This window comes from Dermacentor andersoni, chromosome 2, assembly GCF_023375885.2.
Source record: "Dermacentor andersoni chromosome 2, qqDerAnde1_hic_scaffold, whole genome shotgun sequence".
Lineage (NCBI taxonomy): Eukaryota > Metazoa > Arthropoda > Arachnida > Ixodida > Ixodidae > Dermacentor > Dermacentor andersoni.
In genome coordinates, this window is record NC_092815.1 from 95510237 (window position 1) to 95533266 (window position 23030).

Below are 23030 nucleotides of genomic sequence, written 5' to 3' on the forward strand. Positions count from 1 at the left end.
GAGACCTTCGCAAATCTCTAGCAGGGCCCATTTCAATATGAGAACTCATATAAACAATCGAGCACAAGGTCGTGGGACATCTCTACCCATTAGAAAAAACTGGCGGGTTTCCGGCCTTAGGTGGGATTTGAACCAAGTACTTACCGCATAGGAGAGGTATGCTCTGCAATTTCACCACCACAGCGGTATCTAAAGAAAATGCCATTTCTAACGAAGCCTCCGAAGGTTGACAGGTTGAAACTGCCTACCTTTACCAACAATATAACCGTGCTTTATTGATAAGCAATTATCTATTACTAAGTAGACACCCTCAAAATTTGTGCCATCATGGGCAACTGGCGTGGGAATTTCAAGTTGGCAGCACAACTCGTCTTTCATTTTTTAAGTGCTTTCTGGTTTGCCAAACCTATGCCAGTATGCTCACGGCAACGCCAACCTATCAGGTACTCTAACAGCGAACCGTACCAATCTAGCTCAAGTTAATATTTGCCTTTACTGGCCAAACAAGGAGGCCAGGAATAACACTTGTACGGGATTTAGGGGCCATTGCCAAGTCAGAAAGTGTTGTAGTACAAGTGTTGTAGTACAAGTGTTTCGATCACTGCCATTCTATTAGATTTATATGATTCAGTGAAAATTGTGTGTAAAAACAGACCATCGTGTAGTAGTGCAACAAATGCCGTGCAGATTTATTTGATGTTCAAAACATTCTTCTCACACGTCACATCACATGCTGCATACATGTGTCATATACATCTGTCTCTCTCAATTCCTCCAGAAAAGAAAAAGTGCAGGCACCATACAAGCTTAAGCAGTTTGCAAAAAGAACAATATCAGAAATAGCACTGTTGCTCTGAGAAACGTTCAATACAGTAATCAAGACAAGGTGCAAACAAACCAATTTTTCACTTTTATAACCAACCAGATTCTGCTTTGTGCCAGTGCATTAACTCAATTCAAATTCAAACATTCAGGCATAGCATTCACTGCGTACACGATTCAGTGCAAGCTACTGGAACCCTCAACCATAGTTCACCACTAACTGCATCAACGTCCCATCAGCAAGTTTCACACTACGTAACCAAGCCTTCTCAAGACAAACCCTGCAAGTAAACTACACACATAGAGAAAAAAATCACAGTTTCATAACCACACAGCTGAAGCACCATCATTTCCAATGGCACAATCAACCCATTAGTATTGGCCTGTTTTTTGTATTAAATAATCACAAAAATGGATCCATAAAAGGAAGGAGACTCTTATCTGGTAATCTCTGCAAACAGTCGGCATGAGCTGAAAAATACACAACGAGAAGTAGTGCAGCACAAATGACCACATCCACAGCATTTACAAGGTGGATTGGACTGGCCATGTCCTCCTAACAACAAAAGTATTCAACATGTTAGTTACACTTTTGCGAGTAATGTCTGTCTGTGTGGAAGTAAAACTGAAGACTAGCTCATATGCTGCATAATTTTTTACAGCATGGTTGCAAATTGTCATGTCATGTGAAAAAAAAAAGGGGGAGAATCAACTAAACAATCAAGGTCAGCATGGAGCTAATCTTACCTGACAATGAAAACATAGTGTACTACATAAGGCCACGCTCAAACTTCTCAGGTACGTGAACTACATATAGACGTACAGAGAAAAGAAAATGTTCTGCAATCCAGTGAATACCCCAGAATATTACACTAGAATCAACACCGGTCACCAATCTCTTACCTCTTTCTCTCTCTCTCTCATACAAACATGCAAGCAAACGCACACGCATGCACATACACACTGTAAGTATTCAGTAATAATTCATATGATCTAAAGTTTATGGCAGAAGTAAACGAAAAAGAGAAAAAGCGACTGGTTTCTCGCTCGAGACCTCTTTACAAAATGTGCAAGGTTTTATTGAAAAACTTTGCACCATCCAAGCTTTAACATTCACTTTGAATACCAGTTACTAAAATGCAATTGTGCATAACTCGCAGCAGGCCCTCATGACAATTGCATAAATGGGACAGTAAACGAATATCAAAGAAAGTAAAACTTCAATAAAGATGGGTGGGCGGCATACAACAACCCAAAAAGGAACATGCTGTAATTTTAATAAGAGTACTTGCATAAACACAGTTTACTGTCCAAATAGTTTACATTTTACTTAAAAGGGACACTAAACACTAATATTAAGTCAAGACAAAATGATAGACTAGCACTGTGAAATGTCCATATGTCACTTTTACCAATAAAAAAAGCTTTAATAAGCGACAAAATGATAAGATTGTAAAAAACGATTGGCACTGCCAATGTAAAAATTCATGTGATGTCTGATGCCCCGTTATTAATAAATTGTGGCCACTTCATTTAAGCACTACAGAAAATGAAATTTGGCCAATTGGATTCTCAAGTAAGATAACTACATAACCAATGCTGGTGCTGTTATATGCGAGACAGTGGTTCTGCAGGACCCTCTTACTCAGAACAGATAGAAGCTTGCACCAGAGCACAAATCACAAGACTAACAGAGCAGTGCAAGATACCCACATTAATGGCTCTGGCTGTAGCAGGCAGATTGAATCACCAAGGAATTGCGTAGCCTCTATCACAATTTCCTCTGCAACAAAGTCATCTCTCAATGTCAAATTAACCTTGAGAGATTTCTAAAAGGGTATTCACGTAGCCTGGATTAAGTCAATATTTCACATTGGCATTCCTTTAAGAAGACACTCTGACAGTAAGATAAACATTCCAACATTTAAAATGCATCGACTTTCTCAGAGTCTAAAACAAGACATTTTTTTTTTCGGACATTAACATACCATCAAAATTTCCATGTTCTTTTTTTTTTTTGTACATGAATCATGAAGCCATACAGCTTGGCTGATACAAAATGAGGTCATACGGGGCTCATTGATTGGCATATGCGTTTAGACTACTGCCAGAAAAGTAAAATGCTACAAAATGTGCCTAAGAAGCCCAATTGGCTCAATCGACATGAGAATGTGAGTGGTAAACCTGGCATAAATACAGAATCACTGAGGGTCTAGGTCAGCCATCACACACCCCTTCCATCACAGGCATTTCAAGAAAGCATATGCTTCCACTGACTGTATGTCATGTTTTCATAGCATAATTTGGTCACACGGGTTAGAGCAAAAAGCAAACTATCAGATAAGGTTGCTATATTCCATGTTCAAAACCACCAGACAATTCCTGCAAATTTTAGAGTTCAGTATTTCTTTCCACATTCCCCACTGAACAAAATACACAAAAAACAAATAATTTCAATATGCAGCTGCACAGGAAATTGTTATAATGATGATTTGATAACTTCAGGTACAACTTAGCATGACCATACCAAACTAGTGCTTGAACACAGGCTCCAGAACCAGGGTTGGGGAATGGGGGAAAACAGTGGGCGCGAGCACCCCTCCTGTCTACCCACATAGGTTACATCACAGTGTGGCACTGCCCCTGCCCTCTAACACCGAGAGTGATTTCCTCTTCACTATAGTAAATTAAGCCTCGGTTTCACAGTAACAACAAAAATATTGTATAGGTGAAACAAGCTCCAGCTCCAGCCCCCTTCCACCCCAATCAATATACACTTCAGGAGCCCCTGCTTTAACACTTGTACAGTACTTGAAAAGAGTCAAACATTAGGGTTAGACTTCCAGACGAGATGAGCTGATGTTACAGGAATTCTGCACTTCATCATAAGCTTTAAGTACCCGTATTCAAAAAGGTAAAAAATATATACACAAAAATGTTTTCCATGCGTACTAGCACTCCAGTAAAACACACCTACAGTACGGCAATATTAGCGTAGCATGTCAACTAAGTTGTGACATCCTGAGCGTCATTAAAGGTAGCATATTAATGTTACAACTACTGCATGAAAGCTGAAAAATTAATATACTAATCAGGGCATACAGTTACGCTTGCTATAGGTGGATTTGTTTTTGTTCTTCTGAATGTATCCAGTTATTTTTAAACCAGCTTTTTAGGATGTTTGCAGTCATTTGTTTCTAAAAAATGGCGATTTGGCATATATCCTCATCTCTCTGCATCTTTCCACTTATTACTTTCTTAGGCAACTCAGAATGACGGAACTGTTAATGCACCTTTTATTAAGTATGCTTGCAGCGCCCCGAAAACTCTCATCCTGATAATTTCTAATCTAACCAATAAATAATACTACCTTTCGTCAATGTTTCTGATAAGCAGAGCTGGGACACTTATAAATGTTTTAGGCTACTGCCATTATATTAACATATACTGTTGCTTGGATGAAGCATTCTGCCCTTTTTGGACAATACATGAGCATACCATGTTGCTCACTTAGGCCTTTTTGGAAATGGTTATCTGGTCGTTGGCCTAGCTTCATTTGGCCACCCTGATACTAACTTTTGTGGTCAGCAATCTTGTCTTCAGCATTTGCTGTGGTAGTAAACATGAAATGCATAATAGCGCATTGCAAAGGTCCATATCGTGGATCGACGCATACACATAAAATACACCCGAGAAGTGTACCTTACGTAATGAAGATGTTAGGCACACTGTAGGGCCAATCGCTAAAGTTTACTGCAATTGCAATCTAATCAGTTGCCACACAGATTGACAAGAACAAACAAGACTTCATCACAGCAGCATTGTGCTACAGTACTGCTTTTCTATTCTGCTCCTGTATCTAAGAAACAATCAAATCACAAGCAGGAATTGGGTATGAACATGCAAAACACAAATTGGTATTTGCTTTCACTCTTACAAATTTCATATATCTCATGCATGGCGAGGCACCAGCAAGGCTAAATTCTGCTCAGCAGGTATTGCACCAATCATGTTGCCACAAAAATAATAATAATATGTATATATATAAATGGTTGCAAACTGAGATCCACAACATTCATTACTGCACAACCTTACCAAAGCTTTACAAATGCAATGCAGCGAGATTTACATAAAATTTCCATAAAAGCTACATATACACCAAATTCACTGGTAGCAGGTGGTGACAAAACTTACTGCAATGATTTTACAGCATACACAACTCTGTTGGGAGTAAGCAGTTAACCTGTTCCTCAATTTCATGCAGTACCTCATTTAAAGTGACCTGCTTTGGTACATGTGTGACAAGGCAATACATTAAACCTCTTGCCAAGGGGCCAAGCAGCAGCATATAGAAACTAGTGCGCACATATCTTCCATCGCCAGAACAGCCACTTTGCAGTTGCATATGCACAGCTATCTTGCGCGGATGCCCCACAAAGAAGTTATAGATACCATGCCGAATAAATTTTTGCCACTTTCAAGATGAAACCACAAGGTATGCAAGGTCTGCCTTATGTGTACAGAATGATACGCACAACACTGCCATTTATGGAACCAGCAGTAATGGATACGAATGGCAGACATTTCCACCGACTTCTCCAGCACTATTTCTTCAGTAGCCAAACATTGAGACCCAACTCATCAAGTACACTTAGCTCCTCGTGCTATTCGCAAATGCTCTAATAGAGTGCTTGCCTCGCAAACCATACAAAGTTTTGCTAGGAAAAACTAGTGTGCTAGGTTTAGTAATTGATAATTGACAAGTTTGCATGTCCCACCAATGTGCAGTATGAATGCACAATGCTTTAATGAGGGACTCCAGGCTTGTCTTGAGCAATTAAGTTCCATAATGAGTGCCTGTATATGAGCACATCTTTCTTGCATTCTGTCCCAACTGAGATGCAGCTGCTAGGGTGAGGAATGAAGCGTATGCCCCAAGCTGAGCAGAACGACACTCTAGCCACACAGCCACTGCAGCAGGTACAATGAACTTCAACGCAGAATTCCTTAATTTATTACACAAAATGCCTGTGCAGAAATAATAGCACATGCAATGCAGTAACTCACACAGAACTTTTGACAGGGAAATATTTTTCTTTCTTCCTGACTGACAATGTCAAACTGAAAATAGACTAACAAAAAGTTCAGGTGAGCCTGAAAACTATCACTACAAATGGTAACATTGTAGGCAGAGAAAGTTTGGGACCGAAAAAGCAGGGAATCTCAAAGGACAGAGGCTACATGCTTATTTGAAAACAAAAGGCCTGGCAAAACAAAAATTTGGCATAAGAAACTGACAATGATATGACAGAACCTAATGTTGGAGCTCTCACATGTGCTAGGCAGGATGTACTTTTCTATACTCCTGTTTCAGCTCACTGCTAGTACGCTAGTTAAATATTAAAATATGCTAAGCTCAAATCTCCCTTTGAAAGATAAAACCCCATGAATCATTTTTGAAGTTCAAATACTATATTTGCACGAAAATAACGCACACGCGATTATATATAATGCAAGAAGGAACTTTTGACACTAAAAAAATTTTTAATGATATACGAATGTATACTAGTACGGTTGTAATGCCGCATAATAGGCAATGCAATCATATCTATGGGCTTGAAATAAGGCCTTTCAGAATACCACAATGGATGGCCTGTCACCTTGGAGCATACTTGTGCAGAGTCACCTGCACCTATGCTGGAAATTGCGCAGGCGCACATAACAGCAGCAAGTCACCCACCATGGTATATTAAAGTGCTGTAACGAGAGCATCATATGCACCGTGGACACAGAGGGACTAAATGTGCATGTGCCGAGGCAGTTGTGCTTGATGAAAGAGACACAGCAATGATCACTGAAGTGAATCAAGCTATTAGACCTTGAGATGCTGGACAGCTTTCCGACACCAGCTCATCTCAATCCCCTGCATTTCATCACGCTCTCCCTATCTGCAGACCTAGCCTTGCCAGCTAAAGGCCGATGCTCCAGTAGAATTTTGCTGTCTGAAGGCTGAGCTCACTACATTTCTTTAAGCACTAAACAGGGAAAACGAGGGGAGGGGGGTATACTTGGAACCATGCCCCAAATATAAAAGGATATCTTTCTAAGGATGGGAATACTGGAAAAAAAAGAAGGGCCACTATACTTGCAAATACGCTGAATACAGAGGTGCTGCCACACTCTCAAAACCTTCTTAAGAAAAAGTGGCAAAACATTACTGTGCAAAACCCTCTGTCCTATGTGGTCTTGGCATTTTCAACATCTTCACGTAGCTAAGCACAAGTAATCTCTCTTGGCATCTTTCTCATCTTCACACCGTATGCCAATAGTCATTCAGTACTAGGCTGAGCTGTAAAAGACATTTTTGCAAGTAATGGTGTTCCTAGATTGCTATTAACCAGCTGGTAACATCACAAGCCAGAAATCTGGATATAAAAGGGACAATAAGGCTATGGTTACAGCTATCATTAAACGTCATTGTGCCCCAACTGCTAAGACAAAGTGCTACTAGAGTGTGCAAGTGACAGTAGTAAAAATTCACTACGCTAACAAGTTTTCTGGCAAATGCCTGCCAACATTATTGATTATCAGTGTGCCACTGCCTGAATGCAGGTTCATGTCTTGCGGAGGTTCATGCCATGCTTTCATGCCTCAAGTAAACTTTAAATGCATGTCAAAGCTACAGTTTAGACACTTGCGCAAAAGTGATGCAGTAGAGTTTCACACTGAGGTAAACACAAGTTCTCTCAACAGACTCGGTAATATAAGTGAATGATCAAGGACACTTTGATGATTTACAGTGTGACAGACAATAAAATCAGGGGCCATATTTTTGGGATATATCATTTTCAGATGTACCGTTTTCAGCACCCACATTTCAGCAGGAACAGGAAAGAAAAAAAAAGAAAGAAGAAGGCACATGGCAAAAGAAATCTGCAGGTGGGCATGCGTCCTTCTAATGTTCATTTGACATCATTTTGATGTCTAATGCACTGGCAAGAAGTGAATCATGGAACAGTCTTGCACAAACTTGTTCTTAGTAAAATGTGTCTTAGTGTCCATAAATTCTACTATGTTGATGCACAGTGTAATTACTGCAAAGTGCTCACAATTTCTTAGAGGTCATTTACATGCATGCTCCTACGCTTGTGAGCAATTTTAACTGAGGAAAAGACCTGCTGCCGTCAATCACAACTTTGTCTGAGAGTGAGTCGTCCTTTGGTGTGAAGCAAACATGAAGAGCTTCTCAGATGTGTTTACCATCAGCTTAGCTACAGAATTTTTTGCTTTCTTAAAGCAGGCAAGGCAAGACCAACGCTTTGTAAAAGGGTGACTGCGCAAAAACACAGCCCCTGGTCACATCATGATCAATAAAATGAGAGAAACAGACATGCCCTTCCCATTCCACACAGTTTTCTTAAGCTTCCAAATTGCCAAGGTGGCACTAAGCTTTTCAGTGATAAGCAGAGAGTTCCCCATCGTGGCTATGAGCAGAAATGTTGAGTTCAAACTGCACAGAATGCCAAGCCTGCCAGCAGTGCTCATATAGCTCTGGAAAATCTAACCACACTCCTATAATACTGTTCGCCCATCACTGACAATGAAACATGTTTCCAGATTCTTTAATTTTCTACCTACCACATAAATGTCTAAAGAAAAAGAAAGCCATGTGATGGTGTGTAACAAATCATGCCTATACAACCCTAGAATATTCATCTACTGTAAGAATGTATAGAAACAGGCCACGCCATTATTCAGCTGCAGCCACGAACACTGTCAAACAAAAAATAATACCTTTATTGCCTTAGGCTAGATTATGCACTAGGTTATGCTTCACCAAAAAATGGGTGCAATTTTTCACACCGTAGTCAAACAATTCATGAAAATGGTCTTAAAACATAATGACATGCAAAAAAAGAAGCCTCCCCTGCAGTGTGGTAAGATAAGGCAGCACTTCAAAAGAGCGAGTGGGCTGCGAAACGCAAGCTCATCTTTCAATTTGCAGTGCGCAGCACAAAATTACAGGCTACAAGGTTCATGTAACTAACACCTATCATAGCCTAATACAATGCTTCAGTGTGAGATCTGTGAGATTTTGAGACAAAAGAATGTTCAGTATCATCATGTAGCACTGTACAAAGCTAGACTACTGAGATCTCCAGAAGAAAGCACACCAAACATTATAATCTGGCGCTGTGCAACACTAGAATCCTGATTCTACATTTTGGAAAAAATTATCTTAAATAAGCTGCCCTCATGCCCATTTCAAACCACAAGCGTTGCATTACTTGTCACAACTATCACACTACAAGTGTCACACCTATGCAACACTTGCCGTGCTGTGCCCTGTTATGACATGACCCCCCTTTTTTTCTCATATGGCAACATTTATCCCTTGCTGACGATGTCACTAGATCACTTGTCAACACAGTAACAACCAATCTAGTTTAGTTCCCTAAACCTGGGCTATGAGAGATGCAGTTAGAGGGAAATGTGGTTCATTTTTATGATAAGCTGGGTTTTTTGAATGTACACCCTAGATGTAAGCACATAAATGCTTTTACATTCTTCCCAAACCAAAATGCAGTCATTGCGATTAGGAGTCAAACCAATGACCTAGTGCACAACAACAGAATGGCTCAGTGGCTGAGCCACAGTGGTCAGTGCTGCAGAACACAGCCTACACAAGAAGGATGTTGTAATCTTTTGAGTGATCAGCTTACATAAGCAGTTTTCAGCATAGTGCTAAGCATCTAGGCATTTTAAAATGTAGTAGTGGCACCTGAGTTCAATTAATGGTGGCATCTACAAGTTGCAGATCTAGTGCTTCTGCACATTACCCCCCTTACAGAGTGTGTTTTACTTCCATTACAATGAAATAGAGTGATAAGCCAGTTTTCATAGGCAATAAAACACTTTGGCTAAAAGGAAAACAGTTTTGACACCCTCAAAATAAAGAAGTACTATATTATTTCTCATAATAAATAAGTGACTGTCCCGATAACCAATACCAACAGCCCCAGTATAGAAGTGGCATCTTATGAAACACTTTACAGCTTGTGGAGCTAGCAAGAACTGCATTAGTTTCCCGGTAGGGCACCAGGAAGAAGACGCCAGACAGCAGCCAGGTGGTGCTCAGTGCTAGCAGGCCAACTGTGATAGTGCTAGCTGCATACATGTGATGACAATGCTCCTTTATAAGCAAAGGCTTCCGTTAGTCCCAAACCTAGCATATTTCTTTTTCATGAATCAGCTTCATCTCTGAACACTCCAGCTGATCTGTAACAGCATTGCTGCTTGTTTAAAAAAAGAAAAATTGAATTCTGGGATTTTAGAGGGCAGAACGATGATCTGATTACGAGGCAACCTGTAGTGAGAGACTTTGGATTAATTTTGACCACCTGGGGCTTTTTAACGGGCACTTAATTCCAAGCAGACTGCCATTTCTGCATTTCGCCCCCATCGAAATACAGCTGCCGCGGCCAGCATCGAACCCACGACCTCGAGCTCAGCAGTGAAATTGCTTTTTGAAACATAGAAGTCCTGATAATTTCACGATAATTTCAGTAATTGCCAGTAAGTTAGTAATTAACTTTTAGTTAGCACGCATATAGCATTTGCAGAACTGATGCCAGTGAGTGGTCAAGGCTTGTCCTGTTGTTAGGCACCTTGAGACTAGCACCAGTTCTGAGATATCAATCTCCAAATTTGCAGTTAACTACGTTAGCATAGCATGGATTACTTTACCAGACAGACTCATTAAGACATTGTGGGACAAAACTACATGGAAAACAATGTACATATTGCTATTGATTTTGAACAGTTACTGGCATTCGCACTGTTCATGTGTTCCTCTACCTTCTTTCATTTTTTTCCCCCTTGTACTTTTGTCACTTGTTTCTCTTCTCACATCCATACATCTATCCTCAAGCATTGATAGTAGCCATCATACGAATATAAGCCATTGCTACATTGTTCTTGCACTAATCACATGCCTTCCCCTTGTTTGTCCTACAGCATCAGCGTGTGTCTGCAAGGCAACAATTTACACACGTATGCAATGCACTCGGATCAGACCCCAACAAATGCACGAGCAATTGGAATGCCAGAGATGCTGCTGAAACTGTCATGTGCTTTCGTTCATCACATCACATTGGCGAGTAGTACTAACAGGCTAGAGAAGCTTTCTTTCAAAAATGTGCCTGCCTCTCATGTCCATGTCAAATGACTATATCTAAAGATAATTTTATGCGTCAGAGTTTCCTTCTGGTGCAAACAACTGGAGTACATCAGACTTGCAGGTTTGCAGTTTTTACACTATCCTTTGATTTGAGCCTTTCAGAAGACTCACTTCACCTAAGGTGGAGATTACATAGGCCAGTGCAACAGAAGTGCAAATCTATCTCTGAAAGCTGCAGTTGGCCAGCTTGCCCTTAAACACCTCTTTCCATCACCACAAGCCGTGCGTATGGATGTAATGTATACATAAATAAGTGTGTATGCACATGTATGCATAAATATATGTACATAGGACTCTCCCTTTAACTTAGGAACCATTTTACGAATAAGTTATATTGCAGATGAGTTGTTATGGAAGCGATGCTTGGTCTCGCCGGTGGGCACCATTGCAGATGGATAGAAGTTGTGCAGTGGCATGTGCACGGTGTCCATGAGCTGACAGTAGTTGGGCTCTGAAAAATAGCGATCATCAGGTTAATATGCTTGTTCAGTCTGTATTGATATAATGCACGTGCTCAAAGTAAGGATAATCTCCATGCGTGCTAGTGCTAAGGCTCGTTTAAAGCCCATTAGTATATTCTTAAATAAAAGTGCACCAGGATGCACTATCATACACCATAAATTACGCACTTCAGTTGACATACTTAAGAATGTTGTTTACACTGCTATGGGTAGGAAAACATCCATCAAATTTGCCTGCATATCACCAATTCTGGTAGACATAAGCAACAGTCTTCATGCAGGCTTTACAATGCTCAACACATTGCCTTAGGAACTTCTGCAGAATGCAGTGAGGATGAATAACACAAAAGGGAACATCCCATTTGTATTCAAAATAGTACACTGCTCAGTGTCTTTGCACTAAAACTATGAAAGTACAAGAGCCATGTAGTTACGTTGTTTATGTCACTTCGACCAAAAAAGTATGAAGTTTGAAAGGTAGAACACCATCCTGAACTGCGATCTCTCAAGAGATAATGGCATAGCAACCGGTGACTCTCTGAAACTTTGCATGCTAGTGGCACATCGTGTTGCGCTCACGTCAACTCAGATAGTGTGAATATAGACAGCAATGATAAGATAGCAACATGTGAGCGGTCGTTGGTCCAAATTGTCCAAATAGGCATAGTGCATGCACAGAACTGTGCAAAAATGAGACTGCAGCGACACGTGCACCACTTTTCTCAGAGGCCACCACTGCTGTACTGCCTCACCTTGAAGGATGCTGGAGACATGCCCTGAAGGAATGGTTACCCTAGCATGGTTGAAAGTACATGACTTTCGTCACGGTTTATGAAATCTACATGTGGCGTTCGCTCATCTTGCTGGTTATATCTTTGTTGCGTTTGGACTGGAGCGAGGGGCATGCTGTCGTGCGCCCAGTTCGGTCATACTTCCGTGCTTTGGAACTTTATATGTGCCCTCCTTTTACCGCGACTGGGTTTGAAGTGTTCGTTGTAACAGTACAGCGCTCTTGAATATGTTCACTACATCTGGACGCAGTTTCCATAGGTGGGGTCGGAAAATCGTAAGTGCAATGAAATGTGGTAATTATAACCGATAATTTGTTATATGTGGGATAATTATAAGTGTCTTCAACCAGTATATCACAAGTTCTACAAAGCGTAAAGCATACGAAGTTAGGAATTCAGCCTAGGCACAGTTTTGCGATGAGAATTGCTTGAAGTGCCTTGCTTTTCTAGGCACACTGGAAAAAATTTATTGCTAAGGTCTGAATGATGCCTAAATCAGGCCTGTAGAAGTCTGGCTGCTTGTACAGAGCTCCATATGAAAACTGACAGAACACTATGTTAATAGCCACGGCGATACTACCTCACTTTCTTAATACTGTATGGAAATGTTTTTGCTTCTGTCGCTACCTGCAAGTTGCACAGTCACAATGCTCCTCTCAATTCCATTTTTCTAAGCAATGACACTTTCAAAACTCTACCGGAAACAATACTTGACTCTTGCATATCAAACACACTTTCAAGAAATGTCACTGAACATTTCTTGCTGACAAATGTCACATCAGGAAACACCCGACTAGACAATTGCAAAAATCAGCAGGCCTGCACAATTAGCTTCTACACAGATTTGCTTCTACATTTCTATCCAAAATGAAAGACGTATGCTACCAGGCCTCGATCAGCAGATTACGCCTCTCACTTATTTGAGACCTGATAGTCACCGCTTTTCCGGACGGCTGCGCATAAAAAGGAGGGGTTTCTTATGAGGAAGCTTTAACTCGGGGTCAACACCAATGCAACTTATTCAAATAAATGTAAAACACAGTGTTCTTGTGAGGCAACTGCTGGACCAACTTGTTCGCTTATTCTGTCGTCCCTATGCCTCTCCCTTTCCACTTGCAGTGGTTGTTGGTAGTCGCATAGAGAAAGGGGGTGGCCTTTTCCAAGGACTGTTCTGTGGCATGATTGGCAGAGTGTGCGCGAGGGTGACCTCTCCAGGACATCACTGGGTACATATACATTTTCCGTCTCGTCCAACAACACCTCTGTATGGGCATTGCTCAGGCTTGAGCTCCACTACAGTGCCTGGCACCTACAGTGAGTGTGTACCTTGTGTTGCTCCTTTTCCAAACACTAAGCCAAAGAAAAGTGACTAGTGCTTGCACGTAGTCACGTTATGCCAAGCCGCACTTATTCGAAGCTGTGGGGATCAAGGTGCCTTCTCACGCCTCATCCCCCAGCTCACGCATTGTGCTTTGCTCAATCTCCGGGATCCGCCCCACAAATGGCAGTGTGCAGACATGGCTAGTACAACAGAGCTAGTTTCCCGCATAAACCGTGCTTCTCTCTCCTGGTGCAGCATCACCATGCGAGCATAAGTCACCGGGACGTGCCCGGATTGGCGACCCGAGTGGCGGCCCTCGAGTGCCCTACCCCCGAGCTCTCTTTCGCTGAGCACTTCATCGCTGCAGCAGATGCTCACAGGCCTGTAACAAGTTGATTACGTGGGACCTGGCTTCTGCGACTTCTCGTTCTCGCACTTGGTGATCCATTACCCAGTTAGCCCTAGCGCAGCGGGCGCACATACTTGAACGGTCTTGCAGTGAGCCTTTGCCCATAGGTGCCATGACCGTAGCACTGTGCTGCATCTCCACAAAGCCACCGGATTGCCCTAGCTCTCGTGAGTTGGCCCATCGGTCATCAAAAGAGTACGCAACATAGCCATGGGGACACTTCCCAGGCAGCGTGTTGCAGAGAGCTGTCTTCACACAAAAATGCACTAGTGGCACCCTTTCCTCTATTCACCCTTGACAAAAGAGCCCCTTTGATTCCCATGCCAGCCTGGGACTGGGCGTTTGTGCAGTGCTGGGCGTTGCCGAAGGCATGTAAATTGTTTCCATAACATAGAGCAATACTGTGTTTTCTTGCATGTACAGTGCTCAAGGCCCCCTTTTGTGGCCTGAACATGCACGCTACATTATGTGAGGCGACAGCTTAAGCGGTCCTGTGGCTCACTAAGCCCGAACCCGCAGTAGTCGGTTCCAGTGAAATACCAGACAACCACAAGGTTAAATTCTAGCGACTCTGGAAAGCAGAATTTTCATTTTAGACCTCAGATTTTAACAAAAATTGCAGAAAATTGGCAAGCTTAAGAAGAATAGAAGCATAAAGGTTATAAATTCATAACTTCGCACCAAAAAAAAAAACAGCTGTCATAGTTCAGTAAACTGCATCGGTTAGAGCATCTAAAGTGAACAAATTTGATGTATAATAAATTTAGAGTTTTCATGAAATTGTCACAATGTTTACGAGGATTTTCTAAAACTACTACTCATAAATCAGTTGTAATGAAGAAGAAGAGCACAAGAACAAGGCCAGCCAGATCATCTCTTCCATGCCTACAGTGCAACCAGTGGGCCAGCCGGATCGCCAGTGCTTAGCACGAGTGTGAGCCGTTCGGGCAACCAGCTGTTCCTGCTCTACGTCACCTGCCTTCTCGGTTACGAACAGATGCTACCATCTGAACTGTTCAGTACATCCATTACACAGTGTGTAATATAATATTGTATGCTTTAAATGCATTACTGTAGAGAAGCAGGCCAGAGCAAGCTATAGCTCAGGCCGACCTCTCTGCCTTTCTATAAATAAATCTCTCTCTCTCTCTCTCTCTTGATGCGTTATTAGGTGCACTTAACAGAGTTGTAATATCGATTTTTTAATTACTTAGTTGTAAACTTGATACTTGAGTTCCCTGAAATATTGCAATTTTTCAAGAATTTGTGGAAAAATATTGAGAGCCTAAATCAAAGTTTGCTTGCTACAGACATTAGATTTACCTTTTTCTTTTAAATGCAACAGACGATGAAGTCTGTTGCAGGCATGGAAGAGACTATCTGGCTGGCCTTGTTCTTGTGCTCTGTTCTGTGCAGTGGTTGCCGAGAAAAACAATGTGTTTGTTGCCATGTATTCAGATGGGAGCTCCCAAGCTAAAGCTTCCTCTTAAAGGAGCTACTTCATTTGAAGAACAAGCATGGGAGAGTTAGGCCCTAGACAAAATCTCAACTTTCAGATTACCACTCTGAAAAAAGAAAAAGCAAGTAAGCATAATATCGAGCTAGGTGACACTGACCAGTAATTTCGTACGCATGCTTTCCCTTGACCTCTGAGAATTCTGCTCTATCGGTAATAATGTAGTATGTGCAATGGCATTCCTCTGATGCCTTGCAGGGTAGCAAAACTACAAAATCTTGGCAGTTTCTCAATTACAAAAAAAAAAAAATGTATAAAGGGCCACAGAATGGAAAGCCTTAATTGCTACCCAGAACAGCATTAGCTTTCCCAAACATGTGTCCTTTCGCTTTGGCTCATTCTGAAAAACACAGTCCTGAACTACATTTCTTTCTTTGGTTCACTGATCACACCAATGCTCCCTTTCTGCCATGGCACACGCTATTCTGGTATAATCTGGCACGAGGTGCCTACCAGGTATTTTTTTGTGGATGGTTACCAGATGAAGAAATGCACCACTGAAAGAGCCCAGAACATCTAACAGAGCAAAGTGAAGGGCATGGCTCACTCACCGTCATCTGGTGACAAGAAGTGGTGCCTCACCAAAAAGTCCAGCAAGATGGGGCAACTTGTAATCTTGAACTCCTCGGATAAAACGAGGTTTTTTACCTGGGCAGTGAAACAGCCACCACAACATGAGAAGTGCTACTCACGTCAATAAACTCGCAGACTACTCAATAGCTAACATTACGCGACATCAGAGTGCACTTGGTACTAGTTCGAGTAACATGATTACCTAAGCGATCCCAAATGTATACAACACACTGATCACACAGCAAATTTCACTACTAAACAACTAGCTCAAAAGGTGTCAGTACTGGTAGCTACAGTATTAGTGGACTGAATGGCAGCTATAATGACAAGTATGTAAGATGTTTTTTCTTATGGTAATACTTTCTTATCGTGACAGAATGTCTTAGTCCTTAACACACAGGAGCAGAAGGCGAGGATAAAGCAATTACAAAAGGCTGCGAGGACTCTATGGCAAGGACAAGATTAGGGAGGCACACTTGCACAAAGTACCCTCTCCCTCAAATACTTACTGGCAATACCCACAATGTATAGTTGGCATCAGCATTCAACTCGAGGTAGAATTTAGCATGGACACAGTATGAAACATGCGAGGACTATCAGCATGACAGTACCAGTACAGCAGCCGCACATACACTCTGAGCATGGCGAGACTGTTGATTCGGTTTCTGTAGGGTTTTGTGCACGCCTGTACAACATAGAGATCTAGTAAATACCTCTGGAATTGCCATTAAGTAGAAGTTGTCCACTTCGTTGTCCGAGCAGTGAGGCTCGAAGTCTGCAGGAAGCTCCAGGTCAAAGACAAAGATTGTTTCCGGAAATATGCCCCGATCATCCTCGTACACGAACCTAGCAAAAATATTCAATCATGTCGTCAAGAAAGTCCCCTAATATTCAATCAGATCGCCTGTACCCTGAAACTGTAAGAGGGAAGTGCAGTAAGTGCAGTTAAAGATATATGTGTTAAAAATATTCAGTTACTGGAAAGTGTCTGCTCCAACGAAAATATTTTGGTTATATACAATATTTGTTATAAGCATATATTTGGTACATGCTGCTATCAGCATGAAACATTTTGGACTGTTATATCTGATAATTCATTATATTCATGCTTGTTATAACGAGACTTGACTGTGTACTCTAATTCCACAAGAAGCCCTTGCAGCACTTCCAAAATACTTGTGCAACAGCACATTAAAAAAAAAAAGAAAGAAAACCACATAAAAGCCTCATGCAACATTATCACACATCAGCTTCAAATATGTGCATCACAAGCAAGTGTTTCTCAAAATACAGTTCGGCGTTCTTTCTCGCATTCTTTCTATCTTTCTCGTTCTTCCTCCCAGGTGCACATTCATTTGCTTTACAGTGCGTATCTAACCAGATAATTGCTGCAAGACCAAGTTAAACCGCTTGTGCATCTGCATTACAATTAACACACATCTCCAGCCTTTTAGTGCTCTTAATTTTTTTATCGATGAGAACACTGTCTGCTTAGTGGCACTGTCAGTTTTCTTCCCCATGCACCTTTTGCACTAACCTCATTTACTATCCTGGCTTTGCGCATACCCAAAACCACAGATAAAAAGAGAGACTTCCTGCCGAGAGAAAAGCCCATTGTTATATATATCTTTTTATCTTCGCAGATGTGTGCCACTATGAGCAACTGCTACACCAAAGACGGCGAAGGTGTATAAATGAGTTCTCACGCCCTTTAGTTGTACCACTAGGGGTCTGTTTACTGGTTCTTCTTAGTGATGATTCACCGCGAACAATGCCTGCACATTCTCACTGATGCCATGGCAATATGGACACTTTGGGGCCCTTATGCAAGCTGTATTGCTGATGTCCGATTGAAATTTGATACTGATCATGCCGTCAGTTTCCACCACCACAGCCGTACAAACTCCTAGCTAACCTTCAACGTGGAGTCAGGAAAATGCGATGCGAGAAACAAATAATAAGAACTAAATGGTAAAATTACAGCACAAAGAAGTTGTATATTCAAGTGAGCACATACACATGGTAACTTATTTTGTAATCAATGATGATTATGTTTCAAAGCATAAATTTAGGATGCTGATACAGGTTGCATTGCTGGCTGACACCAAGCATGCCGGCGTGTGTCAGCTTTTGTTGCATAAAAGTGGCTGTAAAACACCCCTTAATAGCTTCGCTGTAAAATGGCAAGAAGATGCAAATCCCTCGGTTCTGATCTTTCTCTGTCCAGCTATGCCACACAGTAAGAGGAACTGACAAACATGGAAATCTCATTTTTTTTAATGGCGATAGCTACTTATGACATCACAAACAGGTCGCTAATCTGAGGTATGTAGTTTATACTTGAAGAAAAAGAAACTCATACAGAAGCATTTAGAGTTGAAAATGTGGTCTGAAATATCCCCATACTGCGCATTAAAAGTTGTGAAAGCTTTAAGTGTTTTTACGTGTGCAACAAGAGCTTTAGTTGGGTATATTGTAGTAGAAGAAAGTAAAAACAGCATAAAGTTGACACTGTTGTGCTCTGCCAGGTGTTTGTAGTGTGACTTTCAGCACCTCGAATGCAAGCACTACTGCTAGGTGGTGTCACTGTGCTACATCCAGCATCGCAGTGTATAAATAGTGGGGTGCTATGGTAGTATGTCAGACACCAGGATACACCACTCCTAGCACTCGTGAATGAGATCGAGGTGGTAGAAGCTGCTGTGGAAAGAAAATGTCATAGGGCATATATCACTGCTGAAATTCCTGTCTTAATGCGACACTCGTCTGCAAGCTGCGAGACTACGCTTACAATGCTTAAACATAGGAATTATGAGGAGGAAGGCTCCACAATATGTTGGAGGCTCAGAAATTTCGCATTCAGAAAGAGACACAGGAACAGCGAGAAGGTCAACTTGGTGTTGCAGAAGCATCGAAAATGCAGCGCCTAGAGATCAAGGTTCTGCAACTATGCAACCTTATGGCTTGTGTAAATTTATTTATAAGCAGAAACATGGGTTCCTCTCAACTACTGCCACTACATCTCGTTTGCTCCCAAAATTAATAAGTGTAGTAGATTTTTTTCTCCGAAGAAGCAAGGTTTCTCCTCATTTTTGAAATTGTTATGTAGCGGACAACCTTAACTATAAACGTAGCTTAAATAGTCATGAACAGGCTTGTTACTTTTGCACAAAAGAGCACACTGCTTTAATTAAGGGCACATGCCCAACTAATTATGTTTCCTATGCAAGGTTGAAACGAAAAAGAAACGAAACACTGCAAATGACATTCTTGTTTTCCTTCAAGTTTTTCTTTTTGATATCCTGTTATGCAACTGAAGCAAAAACATGGAAAGAACCACTCCTCACATTTTCTATGCAGCAATTATAGCCAGCGAACATAGGCGAGGTCACACAAAGAAAACTCACGACACATTCCCAGCTGGCCGGATTGCACTGAGCAGATGATCTGGCAACGACGCCTCCTCTTGGGCTTCTTTTCGGACACACTCAGTTAGAGTATAGCCGACACAAAAACCACCGGTCACCTGAAAGACAACATTGCAAATGGGTTTCTGTAGTCCTACATACATCTATACTGACACAATTATCAAATTTATTCAACTTCGCACGAAATTTGTCTGGTCTTAGGAATGTACTTGGTAGAATCAAATATATACTTAACCACAACAGAGGATAAAAAGAAAAGCATAAATAAATGTGGCACAGGTGCCCTGTGGCACAGGTGCCCTTTTCCCAAACTATGGAATGCAAAGCAGCCCTCATTGTAATGTATACACAAATAAAAACGTAACGAGTTTCCATGTAAGAATAAATTTCATTTGGAGAGCCTCATACTGCTTATCAAGTGTGCAGTGGGTTGCACGTGTGATTATAAACCAGGCAGGATGATCAATCGTTCCAATTGTGCCACAACAACGGGCATTAATCCGTTCAATATCTGGGGTATTTCTGTGTACTAGATCAAACTCGGGGAGTGTTAGCTAGCCCCACTCAGGGCCTACTATGTACTTATCGCCACATGAAAGAAGCGTGATCAAGTGCACAAGCTGCTCCATACTTTGCCAGGACTGCTATTGCAAGCCGGTTTTTAAAGATTGTATGGCGGTTGGCAGGCATCCCACCCAAGTGACCAGAGAAATTATTGAGGTGGCAGAAATTGATCATCTGGGGGTTAAATGCGTCAGTGCAGTGCCAATAGGGTTGTCGCAAAAAGACCTCGATTGTCTGTGGCACAATCTATGGGCAAAAAAACTAGCATTTCTAGGTGCACGTAGGGCATATGTAGGTCCTTGGTGTGTGCTGCAGGTGTCAAGTTTTCATATTCCACTTGCTCATTTAAAGATTCTTTCTTTTCTTGTTTTAATCAACCGCATGCATGTCATTCATCGCCTGGGTACATAACTTAATTCCTTTCTTCCAATAAAATTCAGTTTAAAGTTTGCAATTGTGTTTGTCAGGTCTCCTGTCTTTGTTCTCTAGTTTGTGCGGAAAAGCTTGCCACCATGGAATCTACCAACTTGACCAAGCTGGTACTTTATTCAGTTGTATCTTGAATATACTGCAGTGGAAACAACAGATTTTGTTTGTGTGTGACAATTCTTTCTGGACTGGACCTTACAACTTCCGGATTAAGGGATGCATGTAATAGTGCATACTTTGCACTCTCCCTCTCTCTCTCTCTCTTTGATATTATTTTTTTACACCAACTTTTAATCTTATAGATTCCGAAGTATGGCCTTTTTTCTCTGTGTTTAGTTAGTGTTGCATAGAATGTTATGTTACTTGAAAGTGAAAGTACCGCCAAGAATGTTTGAAAGTCAAAATGACACTAGGAGATGTAAATATATATCTACTTCTCTATTGACTATCTGTGGCTTTCAAACCATTCATCGATCAGGCTTGCTTCATTCTCCATTAAAAATTTTGATGCATTCAAGAATTAATTACTGTTCAATTGCAAAGCTCACTGCACTGTTTAAAATATGATAAGCTTAACTTAGAACCACTTTTTTTTCGTAGACATGGCCATTCAGCTAGTAAGTTCACATTATTTAAGCCATAGGTACGTTCTTCCAGCAGTAACAGATACTTGAGCAAATGCAATATGGCTATTCCTGCTAGGATACATACAGGGTATGAGCATATAGACCAAGTTACTGGCCTGTTAACATAAAATGACATGTTAACTAGCTGCTGCAGTCTACAGATGTGTATGTAACCTATGAGATCAGTATAAATTTTAAGAGCCTTCAGAATTTACACGTTAAAAATATAGATGACATTATCATCTCGACAACTCTTTCCTAAAAGCAGCCAATAAAATGTCATCGGCGATTTATGCACTACTATTGAAGGCACGCATGCATTAATTGTTACCATGTTGTCGATCTTGTTTGGAAAGGTTTCCTTCGTTGCCGATCTCCGCTGAAACCACACGCTCATAGAGCCGTCGGGCCGCTTCACGTATCCATTTATGTGTACTCCATATCGCTTCAGACCGAATAGGCCTTCGAGAAAACGAAACAAGAGAGCACGTAGGTCCCGTTACGAAAAAAATTTCACAATGGAGATTACGGTTAAAATACACGCAAAAGGTTTTTTTCACTCACATGTTGCAGATCTTTCCATCTTCATTCCAGGTTTGTCTCCGAACCTGGCACTGACTTCGTAGCACTAATGAGAAAAAAAGGAGTATTAAATATATAAATATATCCATATACACTCAATCGGTCGTTGTGATGGATGACATAATGCAGTGATATGCGCGCTTTTCGCTCGAGCTGAAATAGTGCAATGTGCCAGCTGAACGGACGCCGCGGCTATAATTAGAAACAGTCGAGCGGACGACGAGAGCGATTCTACACGTAAACAAGCGAATACACATACCTCGTTCCTCCACCCGTTCAGTGTTTTGAATATTTTCTTCTTTCGTAAATCTTGTAAAACTTCGGCAGCCTTCGTGCTGCGCTCCTCGTACGTCTTCCAGCTCGGATTCAAGAAAACCCGGTTCGTTTTGATGTCGTACTGAAACGCGTCCTTGTAAGGGGCAAGATGTATCCAATCATTCGGCCGAATGAAACCCATGTGCTGGTCGCCGACGAAAAACAGCTTGCACTTTTCATGATAGAAACCTGCGGCGAAGAAAATAGGCGTAGAGAAATTCAGGCACATTCGATCGGCCCGTCCGATGCCACGCAGCACGCATTAAATCGCCACCGCGCTTTCCCTCCTACACCACTGAAATCGCGCACCGATCATCGCAAGCGGTCGTTTTTCGTACGTTTCTTGCCACGCTCGCAACCTCTCCACAATTCAGAAATGTGTGGGCACCGTTATTAATTTAATTACGTGCCCCAGATAGTCGTCAAAGAAGAAGAGAGAACATACATAGGTCGCATAAACATTACAGTGTATAATAGTACGACGGCAGTTAAAGCGTCCCATCGTGCATGATGATACGAAATTAATCAACGCAGGACTTACTGATTCGCGTGATGTCGAAATTCTCCAGTAGGCGTTGCAGTTTCGCCGACCAATTCATGTCGGCAGTAAATGTATGAATGTGCGATGCGCGGCTAAGTCCTGGAGCTGTGTGCTCCCAGGAGCTTATGCGCGCGATCGCAGCAGACTGCTTCCAAGCGGCTGGTGCCGACAGGCTAGGCCGAGCAATGCGTGCAGTGTTTTCAGCCGTGCGCAGAACAGCCAGCCAAACAAGATTCATTGTTTCGTTGTTGTCGTAACTGGCCGGTCTACTGCACAATCAGGACGTCCACGAAATGATTATTCGGTTAATATAGTTCCAGAATATGAGAATTTCAAACTATTTGATACGTTATCTAACTTCGAAACAATCTGCAAAACATGAAAGTGAACCAGCGCAGAATGCTCAAAGAAA

At 41.6% G+C, this 23030-nt stretch overlaps 1 protein-coding gene across 1 annotated transcript; it reads right to left on the reverse strand.

The window, feature by feature from the left end:
* Nucleotides 1-662: 662 nt before the first annotated feature.
* LOC126541613 (uncharacterized) lies at nucleotides 663-23011 on the reverse strand. Its single transcript, XM_050188458.3, has 8 exons — nucleotides 22619-23011; nucleotides 22022-22266; nucleotides 21745-21808; nucleotides 21512-21642; nucleotides 19541-19659; nucleotides 16847-16979; nucleotides 16112-16208; nucleotides 663-11513 (listed from the first exon to the last, which is right to left on the reverse strand). The coding sequence occupies exons 1-8, from the start codon at nucleotides 22854-22856 to the stop codon at nucleotides 11392-11394; spliced, it is 1149 nt and encodes a 382-aa protein (XP_050044415.1). The 5' UTR covers nucleotides 22857-23011; the 3' UTR covers nucleotides 663-11391.
* Nucleotides 23012-23030: the final 19 nt, after the last annotated feature.

Excerpts from the sequence above, each read along its gene's own strand:
- LOC126541613 (XM_050188458.3), bottom strand. The coding sequence starts at position 22,856 with ATGAATCTTGTTTGGCTGGCTGTTCTGCGCACGGCTGAAAACACTGCA. Across the intron at positions 21,643-21,744 it reads GATGGAAAGATCTGCAACAT|GCCTATTCGGTCTGAAGCGA; the intron begins GTGAGTGAAAAA and ends GTTTTCTCGAAG. Across the intron at positions 16,980-19,540 it reads CGGCCAGCTGGGAATGTGTC|GTTCGTGTACGAGGATGATC; the intron begins GTGAGTTTTCTT and ends TATTTTTGCTAG.